Source organism: Betta splendens, chromosome 14, assembly GCF_900634795.4.
Source record: "Betta splendens chromosome 14, fBetSpl5.4, whole genome shotgun sequence".
Taxonomy (NCBI): domain Eukaryota; kingdom Metazoa; phylum Chordata; class Actinopteri; order Anabantiformes; family Osphronemidae; genus Betta; species Betta splendens.
In genome coordinates this window covers 15,487,822-15,500,842 of record NC_040894.2, presented here as the reverse complement: position 1 = coordinate 15,500,842, position 13,021 = coordinate 15,487,822, and the positions used below count along the sequence as shown (strand labels likewise).

The window sequence follows — 13,021 nt, the reverse complement described above, 5'->3', positions numbered from 1 at the left end:
ACTAGTAGAAATTTACCAGTCAGAAACAAAAATCTTGCCATTTAGGTAATAAATGACATTGGTGCTTTTATTTTGAAAGGATTTAGAGGTTGTGTGTGGGCGATTACTAAACTATAAAATAGTCATTAGATAGTCATAATTTATCATTCAATAGCAAGAATAGCCCTATTAAAGCAAAAGATTTAGATTTAGCCCTTTCAGAATAAAAGCACCCTAATAAGTTTGAGTGGCTATTTACTGAACTCTAAAGTAGTCCCATTAACGATTGGTAAGTATTCAGAACCACAAATTTTTTTAATCAATCTTGCCATTAAAGGTAATAAATTGTAATTGGTGCTTTTATTTTGAAAGGATTTAGAGGAAATGTGTGGGGGTAATAGCGTAACTGTCAATTAGTCTTTAATTACCCATTCAAAGGCAAAAACAGTGCAGTTAAAGCTAATAATTGGCATTGGTGCTTTTATTTTGAAAGGATGTAGAGGAAGCACGTGTGGGTAATTACTAAACTGTTAATCTATCTTTAAATAGTCATAATTACCCATCTAAAAGTTGAAATATTGCTATTAAAGCTAATTATTTGGCTTGGTGCTTTTATTTTGAAAGGATTTAGAGGAAGTGTGTGCTTAATTACTACACAATCCAATAGTGTAGTTGAGTAATCAGTAATAAGCATGGAACTGCTGTCTACACTGAGCATCAGCAGTTTGACCTGTCAGTGAAATCTGCAGCTGCGCCGTCGCCATGGAGACGAAAGGCGGGAAAATCAGGCTCACTCTGCTCTGTAAAAGCAGAGTTTCACCCTGTATAAACAGGCTTGTTCCAGCTAAACCATTATGGTTATCACAAAAATTATTTCATTTTACGAGTCCCAAAGCTTCAATGAGCAAATGGTGTGAATTTTATGTTTGAGGATAAAAGCTTGTAGCCACAGTGGCAATTTCAAAATATGTCTCCTCTGTTTTTCTCCCCAGACGTCTGCCGAAAATTATCATTAGAGTCTATGGGAGAATTTCGGGATCTCTCTGCGCTTTGAGGTTGATAGCGACTAAAGTATAGGTCTGAGGGTATATCCAGACACATCATTAGAAAGAAGACAAGTATGACTACGATTTAGTGAAGTAATTATGTTGATAGAGTAAAAATTGTGGCTGTAGTGACGAGTTAGAGACAGAAGTTCTGTCTTAAAAAAGACAGAATCCGGTCTTTAATATGGTATTTACAGTAAAATATGTTTTAATGAACGCTAATATCTGGTCAATTTCAAACAGTAAATATTCAATTCAGTTTTACTGCTACTGTAGCTTTTATCATTATGTTCATTTGTATAGTAATTAAAATGGCCTTTAAACAAATGGTGTGAGTGGAGATCACGTAATGAGAACAAAATATCAAGGTACTTTTCTTTTCCCCCATGACATCACATTGTGTTGACTCTATATTACGTGAATGAGGAGAGGAACAGCTGGGTTGTAAGCATTCATGTCATGTTGGCGGCTGAACATCTGATCCTATAGAGAAGCAGCGCATGACTCACTGCTCAATGCTCAGTGGGAAGCGAGCTGCAGACACAATTAGAACACTGAACACACATGCGTATAGACACACACACACACACACACACACACACACACACACACACACACACACACACACACACACACACACACACACACACACACACACACACACACACACACAGGTTACTGACTCCCCCAGACTGTGAGGCGCAATACAACATAACACAATCAACCACACCAGTTCTGGCCTTTAGCCAGTTCACGGTTGATTGATGTCGGGTCCTGTCAGTTCACAGTTGACGCAGCTTTAACCTCACAAATCCACCAAGTTCAAAAATCAACAAGTCTGTAGAAGTCTGGCATTATTTATCATTTATGCTCATAATTATCCTACCTCAAAAGATACAGATTTATATCCCACGGGAGGTAAATAGTTATCGTGCTTCATGTAGGCGATTATTCATGTGAAACAAGTGCTGGAGGTGTGAGTTGTGTGGGCATGATGACACAGAGTCACATGTGTAGGAAGGTGGTTCAGTCACCTTTACACTGCGGTAACGGTACAGCGTTTTCCCCAGACACGTTGGTTTAGTTACATTTCTAAATTACATCTGAGAGGCAAAACAATTATTAAAGGTTAAGGTAAAGGTTTAGATAGTTGACACAACTTATAAGGATGCATAAACTGATTGCATCCTCCATAAAATGTGACAGACTGTATGTGTAAGCATCAACGAAGCACCTTTGAATTTCCAGATAATTACCAAACAACTGGATTTAAACTCCCAGCAAACCTGCCAGCAGCACAAATATGTGTATCTCTGCGCAAACAACACTTTCAGCTTAAACACAAAAAAATAAAATCAAATTTTTGACTTACCTATGTGATAATTCCACACAATGTTGGCCTCAGGTCGACCAACTGCCAGACACATGAGATTAACGTTGCTGCCCTCATTCACTGTGATGTCCTTCGATATGTTAGTGATCCTGGCGGGCACTGAGGGAGGAAAGGAGAATCTTGATTGATGTTTTTAGCTTAATTAAAGGCACGTGAGCAGAGGGCTCACTTTCCCACGTGATCAAACCCTGATGAGGTTCAAAATAACCCCAGCTCGGGGACTCAATTAGCATGAAATTAGCTGACAAATTTGACAATTCGCTGGCTTGCTGTGGCGTCATACATGATTGATTTTCTTCTTCATCATGCATCTTTGCCAAACTGCTCATTAGACGAGCATCAGACTGATTCAGAGTAACACAATTTCATTTTTTTACTGACTACACCAGCTTAATCTGTGTGTTTTTGTGTGTCTGGGTCCGTAATGAAGTGGAGATTATATCCTTCAAAATACAGTAAGAGTTGAAAATCCTAGGAAATAATAAAAAATAGTAGTAATAAACACAACAAGTTAAATATTTTCCATATAGGGGCCTTGAATATTCTGAATTATCTTGATTTAACAGTTCACTTAGCCTGTGCTGCTAAACTCTGTTAAATAACTGTTAGACAGAGTTTGCAGTCAGGCTGTACCCAGAACCCTGCTGCTGACAGGTAGAGTCCATAACTTCCTAATGTAATTATTTATAAATACTGTATATATTTTGATATATTTTTAATCAAGCTTTTAATGTATTTATTTAATTATTACACATTTTGCTCATTAATTCATTTTTTGATTGATACCTGATTTGTAAATCCATCCTATTGGTACAGTATCAACACTGTATAACTGTATACAGTAACACAAAAGTGGTTTGCACATTACAGTACAGTGTATGCCACATGCTGCTAATAGTGACATCATCACAGTGAATACATGTAATCAAGACACATTTAGACAACAGTAGTGGAGAAAAAATACTATTGCACTTATCCCAAAGTACACATTCTTTTACATTTAGCATTTAAAATGGTTTATTCTGGTTATTACAAGTTTCAAGGTTTTTGAGTGAAGTTCTTTGTTTGAATGTCTGCTTTCCCTGAGATTTTCCTGTCACTCACCTTGGCCACGCCTTCTTAACTGTCACTTTCTGTTTTCATGGCTACAACTTCCATCACTTGAATAAATTACTCCTCAACCTTTTTTTGTCAGTTTGTTGTTCAACCTCACCTAAAAGGCTTTTGTTCCTTCACTGTGACAAACATGTGAAACTTTATTGTTTTCTACATATTGTTCCTTTCACGTCCATTGGTTGAAATATTATAAAATTAGTTTCTAAAGTTTCTAGATTTTTTTTATTGCAAACAAGTTAAAATTATTATTTATCTAACACAAGTAATTATTCTAAAGTTAGGTGCTAACAGTTGTTGTGTAGGCCACAACAGCACAAAAGGCATTGTCCTCCAGTTGGCTTCCAGTTGGTTTACACCACTAGGAGAGCAGAACAACTGATTTTGTCAGTCCTGTACATACAAAACCCATAACTAAATGAATCAATAAGTGATTACAGGCTCTAGCATTTCTTTCTATAATAAAGTCAGATGACAAGATATTGTCTCAGAATTTTTTGTGAGGTTTTTATGTTTTCTCCTTTTGTGACATGAATACAAATATTTTAATTGTTTATGAATCAACAATCAAGACAAACTACAGTCATCTGTAACTAACTGTCATTACTGTCATTGCTTTTTACTTATACAGTTTCTGAAGGGAGCAAATGTTGAACATGAACAGGATATCTTCTTGTTACTAATATATTGCAAATTTGTTAAATGTAGTTAGATTTTTGTGGTAATATACAGACGTACTCAGATAAATTAATGAACCCTTTCTGACCTTGTGATCTCAGCAGCAGGATAAACTGTTATGACGTTCTCCTCTCAGATTTTTATTTACGTACCTCCTGTCTGACCCTTAACATTCAACCAGCTTTATTCAGTGTCTCCTGTGCCCAGAATCATCTTACTGTACTGCATATACATTCTAAGATGCCAGATTTTCTGCATTTATAACTCAACTATCCAGCCATCATGTACAGTACGTATACAACAACCTGACCACCAACCTGCCGCACTTTTATATTCATTTTTATTTCATGATAAATTGTAAAGATGTAATTATTTTCACGTTAACTAACGGTCTCTGACTTAGATTTCTCTTGGTAGATTGTAGACATTACCAATGAGCAAGGTGGCAGGTTTAGTACCTCTACAGTACATGCTTCGCTGACAACTTTTGTTAATTTTGGCTCATAACAACAATATTATGTCCTTAGAGCAACACACAATAACCACTTTGAGGAAGTCATCCAATGTCTTGTACCCTTTTTAATAAGTGAGCAGGAAAAATCCCTATTGAATCAATCTGGTAAATAATAAGTGCAATAAAACTACATCAAAATTCCCTTAATGAAAGTTTTAAACAGGAATCCACGTAATACTCTATGTTGAACCACCTTCTATTGTGTTCAGTGAACTAGACCCTTTGGGAGAGCTGCAAAATGATCCAATAGATTTACTGCCAAACCTGCAGTACGGAATCCCCGCAGTCATCTTCTGTTTACAGCAATTAGACTAATGCCACAGAACTAATGTGGTAATGATTCATCGACAATAAAATGCAACATGTGGTGTCTTTAAGAGGCTCTAAATCTGGAGGGCTGAGGCACAGTAGTATGAGGACACACGCTCTCAGCCATACTAACCTCGGGCGAAGATGAATGAACAAACTGGTCCCCTAGCTTAATACTGCCAGTGGCTGGGTGATTAAAAGCACGCTCTTCTATCACCAGAGCTGCTGGTGAATGCGACTGGGGACCTGGGCACATGTCAGACTTCATCTCAGCAAAACTGACATAAAGACAGGTGTTACAACTGTGTGCTGTTGTCAGTAATTAATTAAAAAAAAAATGATTCAAAGGGCAGAAAAATGGTAGCTTTATAGCAGTGTTCAACTGGTGATTTTTAACCATTGTTTTGCATAAGTGCTTTATTTGAACAGTGAGAAATAGATAAAAGGCATAAGTACAGCAGTGATCTTTACTGCAAAGCACAAACAATGATAAAATTACTGTACTGTATTTACTGTTACTATGACTGTTGACTGTCTAAAATGAATTCATATTTATGGTTATTCTCAAGTCATACAATGGAATAATGAATTGTGTGTGCTTTAGTTCTGGTTTTAGCAATGAGACAATAAGAAAAAAATATAAAATAGGAAATGGAATCGAAAGGTCTTGTTTGTTTTCTGGTTGCTCTCAGTTTTTCCTGTCACTCATTCTACACGAATGATTACTCACCCTCTCCACCTATGTCCTAGACTGTACTTAGTCCTGATCATTTCCAAGCCAATTCCCCAGTGTTTTGGAGTATCTAACCATGACAAACTGTGTTTGACCTGTGCTTCCTTTCTAGTCCATGATTCTGTCTGTGCCCTGATTTCCGTCGACCTCTGGTTAACGGGCCTGAATTGCTTCTCTGTCTACTCCCCATTGGCTACGGTTTGTACATCGATGACCTGATTCTTTGCTCTCTGATGCTGGCATTGTTGCTCCCCTATCGGATCTGTCTGTTCTGTTCTCAACAGCTGTGCACGGCTGTTCAGTTTTCTGCACCATGGTAAACAAGATTTTTGTCAAGGTATTCTGCTGATGGGGTTGTTGGTGTGTGTGTGTGTGTGTGTGTGTGTGTGTGTGTGTGTGTGTGTGTGTGTGTGTGTGTGTGTGTGTGTGTGTGTGTGTGTGTGTGTGTGTGTGACATCATGGGATGCAATATTGTATTATTTTTTTCTGTTGAACAGTCTCAGTCTCTGAGGGAATAAACATATACCTACATGTACTGCAAACTGCATAGTATACAGTATGTTAGTACAAATTACTAATAATAATGGTGGGAAGGGTTGCATCCCTCAAGGTCCTTTAGCTTGACAGTGAGTTGCTTCTACAGGTGACGAAATTGTACCCCACTAGTAAAATGCAGCATCAAATCACCAGGCACGCTAGTATGGACAAAAACATAGTAATAATTTGATAATAATTATTCTGTTATCTCAATCTGATCATTATTAGGTTGAGACCATAGCAGAACAGAGCAGCTAACCATTTGATGACATTTCATATTACCATATTTGATTCTGATGATAAATCCATATTTTCAAAAGGTTATGGCCAACATTAATTTTTGAATATAAAATTAAAGATTAAATTGTTGTGAGTAAAAACTTATCTCAAGCTCAAGGATTTTTGCATTTTGTCTTGTACTAGTCACTTGGGTGATGGGTGATGCTTTATGGTATGACTAGGTAATATTGCCCGGTGGTTTTGACTTACTGTAGTATAGAAGTTTTAATGTTAATGTTGCTCTAAACCCAAAGACTATAAAAGAATGAAAAAAAGAGGCTTTTCCTGTAATTGCATTACAGTGGACCTGAACTTCCAACATTTCTCCACATCAAAGCCTTTGCTCCTGTGCCAGCATTCACCAAATCTATAATAGATGCTAACTCCTCCATCATAACAAATTAAAATGCAGCTGAAACATCAAAGGGATCACTGTCAGTGAGTTTTTCAAGCTGCCATTCTGTTTCAGAACAATAGACGTCCATGACACACATCCTGGTAATATTCAGTGTTCTTGTCAGTGGTTTTTGTTAATTCAGAGACACACCCAGCTCCAAAAGCAGGAACTGGAATACTCTCCAAATACTGTGGCCTGGGAAGTATGATAAAACACTTGGAATGCCTGCTCATGCTTTGGTGAGGTAGCATTAATCTAGGTTTTTTTCTTGCTGGCTGGTAGATGGCACAAGCAATGGCATCTGCCTTCAAAGTGCCCGAGCTTTCTCAGTTCAAAGGCAGCTTTTCATATGGGACCCATCACATCTTATGTTCCAGGATCCCGTCCAAAGTAATGACAGCCGTACTGAAGTGAAACCAAATGGCAATGGATGATGTGTTGTGTAAATATATTACCTTGTGATCAGCATGAGAAAAGCACGGCACACATGCTGGGTAGGATAGCTCAGACTTTAATTCCTCATATTTACAAGTCATGCTTTTTATGCATATGTTGGTTTTACGGATGGCTGACAATGAGTGATTAAAACTAGCGCTGGCTTCGGGTATTTTTTTTAGCACTAGTACAAATTTCAACTCACCAATATGTACTTTCCAGCTCTGCCTACTGTGTTTCTTAGACAGTACAACATTTGCTCAATTGACCATAAAATGCACACTTTACTTTATCCAGTGAATAACCCCTGACAACATCTCAGTATAAGAGTTCTTCAGCAAAGTGTTCCTTTTTCTTTTTCCTCCAGGCAAAGCATTCACGCTTCTAAACATCTAAAAGCATTCAAGCCAGTCTGTGTGTGACAGGTGAATGATTATGTCAAAGCCAGGCTTACAAAAGAGGAAATTCAACGTGAACATTTAGCAGTGCACTTGATGATGGATATGCTTTTGCTCAATTATTTGGGTCAGTGCAACACCAAACGTGTTTTAGAAGGATTTTATGTGACGGACTAACACCAACTGGTACATAAGCGTGAATCATCCGTTGCATTTAGAACCTTGATTTTTTGCAGAACCTCCAGCGTTGCCTTTAGACTCTTCTCTGACTTATGTGGTCAGTTTAGGTGGACAGTCATATTTTGGTAGAGTAGGTTTACAGTTGGGGTATAATTTTTCTATTTTTTAATGACAGAATAAAGTGACCTTTGTGATACCATACATGTATCCCCGCTTTGAACGTCTCTGTACCTTATTCTTGACCTGTGTGGCGCATTGAACTGTGGTTCTCCAACGTCTGAGTTCGTCACATGACGGTTGTATTAATAATGAATTAGTAATGAGATTAAATTACACACAGGTGACCTCTGTTTATTAATAGGATGACTTGTGAGGGCAATTGTTTCCACTGGATTTTAGTTAAAGTAATCAGAGTAATGGTTGCATAATAGAAACACACGCCACAATTTTATACATGAAACCCAATACATTAACAAAAACAAAAACAATTATTTTGTGGTTGGAATATGACAAAATGTATAAGGTCAAGGAGAACTCAACAGATAACTCTATGCTGGATCTAGTTTGAATTCATAACTAATGGGATTACACTTTTTTTCTATGTGCTGTCCAGCAGCTTAGCATGAAACATGCTACAGAGCTAGAGGCCTTGTTGTGTTGGGCAGTTTTGCTTGTTCAGGTGGAGGGTGTGTTTTTATCCAGGTGTAATTAAGAGGTGGTATATTCTTCTTGATACGTGACCTGTGTTTATTACATAAACACAAACTGTGCCAGCTTCAGGGTCGAACAGGTGGAAGAGTGAACACCATTAAAGTCAGAAAGAGAAACAGCTAGAGAGAGAAATGCAGCGCCACATAGAGCAGAAATGTGCGAAAATGCCACCAAGTGCTGCCAGTCAAGCCAGAGTGATGAGTGGGATATGTTGCACAATACTATATTATGTATACTAGGAGGATCTCACAGTAATAGTAGGTTTTAGGATGCATGGGCAAAGCTGTATGTAGTCAATGCCCACTTGAGCTCCATGAGCACTGAACCAACAAAGACAGCAACACCTTGTGTAACATAGGAGACAATACCAACCGGCAGCCAAAAGTGGGTCTCCCGTGTGGCAGGGAAAACTTTATTGCTGCACCCCACACCCCACATTAAAGTCTGTCTGGCATTGAGAACAGAGACAAAGGACACGCAGAAAGTGCTCATATGAATAACAAACAAATAAATACTGTAAGTAACAATCATCACTTACCTTAGTTCTACGCCAAATCGTGAGTAGTCATACCTGTTCCTGTCTTGCTTACCTGTTTCTGCCGTCTTGAGTAACTGCCGTTGTTTTTGGATTGTCCTTACCTGTACCGTAGCCTCGCCTGTGTTGTATTACCTGACCACTTGCTTACTGACAATCCGTTTGCCTGATCCTGCTGTACCGTTGCCACTCTGGCTTCCTGGTTTGACCATTGCCTGTACTACGACAACGAACTTGTATGAAAAACAGCTTTTACCTACCTGGCCGTCTCGTGAGCTGTGCATGTGGGTCCGCCATCGTAGACAGTCACAGTACGATCTGTCCAGACTTGCACCCAGCCAGCCCCAGGAGGAGTTTGTTTGATTCAGTTCGTCTGCTTGAGGAGGAGAGTTTTGCGACGCCATGGATTTGCTGTGTGTTGATCTACCCGGACATCTCTGCATCCTTTTCTTGGCGCTGACAAGGGACTACCGGGAAGCAGCCAGTCTAAAGGCCCAGCTTAGCAACATTATCGTAGCGGTTCTTGTCCTGCAGGACGAGGATTGTGGGCTAGCCTGTCCTGGTGTTTGCTCCCTGTACAACCAGCTATGCTCAAGGCGCAAGGATTTAGAGCACGATCTGTGCGCCTGCCTACGCTATGGGAACTCGTTCAACGACAGTTCTCAGTTCTTGTCGGCCACGAAGAGGCAGTTCCTGGCTCAGCTGATGATTGATGATGAGGCTGCTTCCGGGGGGGTACTGTCACAATCCAGGGTTTTGATGTCTGCATTTCCTGTTTTGTTTTGTAGTATTTCTGATTTCTGTTTTACCATGTTTTTTTTTTACTTTACTTCTGGTCACGTGATCCGTTCAGCTGTTTGCAGTCTGTCATTAGTCTTGTATTTAACCACCAGCACTTACCTTAGTTCTCCGCCAGATCGTGAGTAGTGTCATACCAGTTCCAGCGTTATCCTGTCTTGCTTACCTGTTACCATCTTTTGTCCTTACCTGTACTGTAGCCTCACTTGTGTTGTATGAGCGCTTGCTTACCAACAATCCGTTTTATGTACAATTCCTATAGCCCTTTTTTGGAGTATGTATAATGATTTATGTGCACTCCTATATATATTCCCCCAGGTTTCTAATTTAAGTAAGGCAAATCAAGGCACAATAGAGAATTAGTAAGGATTTCACATCCAGTATTTGTTTTACCCTTGCTAAAAACAGAAATGCTTTTAGACAGATTATTCTGCATACATTTTATGTGGCTTTCAGCGAATTTTGTCATCGACTATAACACCTAGGTATTTTTTCTCACACTCTTTCTTTATTAACCCCCTCAATCAGGACTTGTATGTTGTTATTTGTTTTCCAAATTTAAGAATAATAAGATATAATTTTTTTAACTTATTATTTCTATAATAGTGATAAAAAATGTGATAAAATAGAGACTGGTCTATAATTAGTAAAATTAAGTTTGTCCCCCAATTTATGCAGTGGAATAACTTAAGCTTTTTTCATGCTGTTGGGGAACTGACCAGTTTTAAATGACAAATAACAAATGTGAGCAAGTGGTTTGGAGATCCCAACTCTTACTCTTTACTATTGCCATGTCTATTCCATCACAATCAGTAGACGTTTTATTTTTACATTTATTGATTATGTATAATTTCATGATCATTTGTTGGATTGGAACATTGTATTCACTCGCAGATAAGTTGTTAAAAGGAACATTTTTGGCTAAATTGGGTCCAACATTTGCAAAAAAAGAATTGAATTAATTTACCACATGTTCCATTCTATTTAAATTTTTATAATTGTGAATAAAATAATGAGGGTAATTCTTCTTACCATGACTACCTCTATTATATTATTTAATATTGTAAGTGTTTTATTATCTTATTTACCATGGAATATAGTTTAAGGTATCAAAACAATATTATAATTAAATAGTTCTGACATTAACAACTGAAAGAATAGCTCAAAATATTCAATATAGATGAAATTAGCCGCAGAGGAAGCAAAAGAAAAAAAAAAGTAAAATATTAAATTGAGAAAGTTTGGCACTTTGAAGGAAACGTGTGCTGGAAATTGCTAAAAGGTAAAATAGTCTCATTAATTATTCATAATTGACCAGTCATAAGTAAAAATAGTGCTATTAAAGCCAACAATTTGGATTGGTGCCTTTATATTAAAAGGATGTTTAGGAGGTGTGTGTCCTACATTGTTGTTAAGTAATCCTAATTAACCAGTCAAATTCAGAAAAATGGCTACTTAGGCTAAATATTTTGGATTTATGCTTTTATTTTGAATATATTTGGTATAGGTGTGTGTTGGTATTGGTGCCCCTATTTTAAAAGGATGTGGAGGAAGCTTGTGCAGGCAATTGCTAAACAGTAAATTAGACTTATTAACTAGTCACAATTAAACATTCAACAAAAGAAATTATACTAATAAAGCTAAAGATCTGGTCTGTTGCTTTTATTTTGAAAATATTTGTAGGAGGTGTGTGTGCCTAATAGCTAAACTGTACGTACTCATTAAAAAGCAGAACTAGTGCTATTAAAACTAAACATTTTGATTGGTGTTTTTATTTTAAAAAGGATTCAGAGGAAGCATGTGATTAATTATTAAACAATCAAACAGTGCGGCTCAAAAAAAAACAATAAACACTGTAATGAAGTAATGTGCATAGAGCTGCTACATGGAGCATCAGGAGTTTAAACTGTCAGTCAAAGCTGTAGCTGCGCCGTTGTCATGGAGACGAAAGGCGGGAAAAACAGGCTCATTCTGCTCTGTGAAAGCAGAGTTGCAACCCTGCTAAACAGGCTTGCAAATCCATAATAGCTATCAAAACAATAATTGTACTTTATGAATGTCAATGTTACGGCACCCCAAGACCAGACAGAATGGAACCCAAATGCAGTAGCAGGCGAGGATGGGCAGATTCCAATTTGCGTTTATTATTAATACACCAAAAATTACAAGGAACTGAGGGCCACTACTAGAGCGAAAGGTTCACTAAACAACCTGAACAGAAATGCCCTGCCGAGCATGAGGTACACAAACAAAATAAGGAAACTGAGAGTCACTGCTCTGAGCAGCTCAAAGGTAACTGTGAGCAAGCAAAGAATTCAAACACTACTGGGCTCTTCACCTATCGACCAAAAACTGCAACAAATATTAAAAAAAACAGAGCTGCACACAGCCTAACTCACAAGTAACCAACCGTGGTACAAAAGCCAGAGATCGAGGTCAAACAGGTATAAACACGAGGTCTACCATGAAAACAAATTGACAACTGGAGGAGTCTCCAGCCTCCACTTAAATAGTCCTCCAGTTAATGAAGCTCCCGGAAGGAGTGCCCCCAAGAGACCAGCTGCTCAGTGCCGCCCCCTGAGGTTCAGAGGAGACTCACAACAGTCAAGGCTTTAGTGAGCAACTGGTAAGAGTTTTATGTTTTAAGACTAAAAATTGTGGCCACAGTCGCGATTTCAAAATGTAGTACTTTTGTGTTTTGCCTAAAAAGTCTCACAGACAAATGAATTAGAGTCTATGGGAGGATTTCTGGAACTCTCTGCGCTTTGAGGCAGATACAGACTAAAGTGTAGGTCTAAGGGCTTAACCAGATACAGATACATACAACAGAAGACAAGTACGATAAAGTGAAAAAAAATGTTCATAGAGTGAAAACTGTGAAGGCTAACACATTCATAACTAAACAACTTTTGTACTGTGGTTTACCTTGGAGATTAATACTAATACCAATAATAGTGCTAAGGTATGTGCACATACTCATACAAAC

The 13,021-nt window shown here is 38.1% G+C and overlaps 1 protein-coding gene across 2 annotated transcripts in view; it reads right to left on the bottom strand.

Annotated features, from left to right (window-relative positions):
• Nucleotides 1-13,021, bottom strand: part of opcml (opioid binding protein/cell adhesion molecule-like) — a 256,167-nt gene that overhangs the window by 62,235 nt on the left and 180,911 nt on the right. For both annotated transcript variants that reach the window (XM_029174224.3, XM_029174225.3), the window contains one exon: nt 2,398-2,517. In XM_029174224.3, the coding sequence (XP_029030057.1) occupies nt 2,398-2,517 (120 nt within the window). The remainder of the gene's footprint in view (nt 1-2,397; nt 2,518-13,021) is intronic.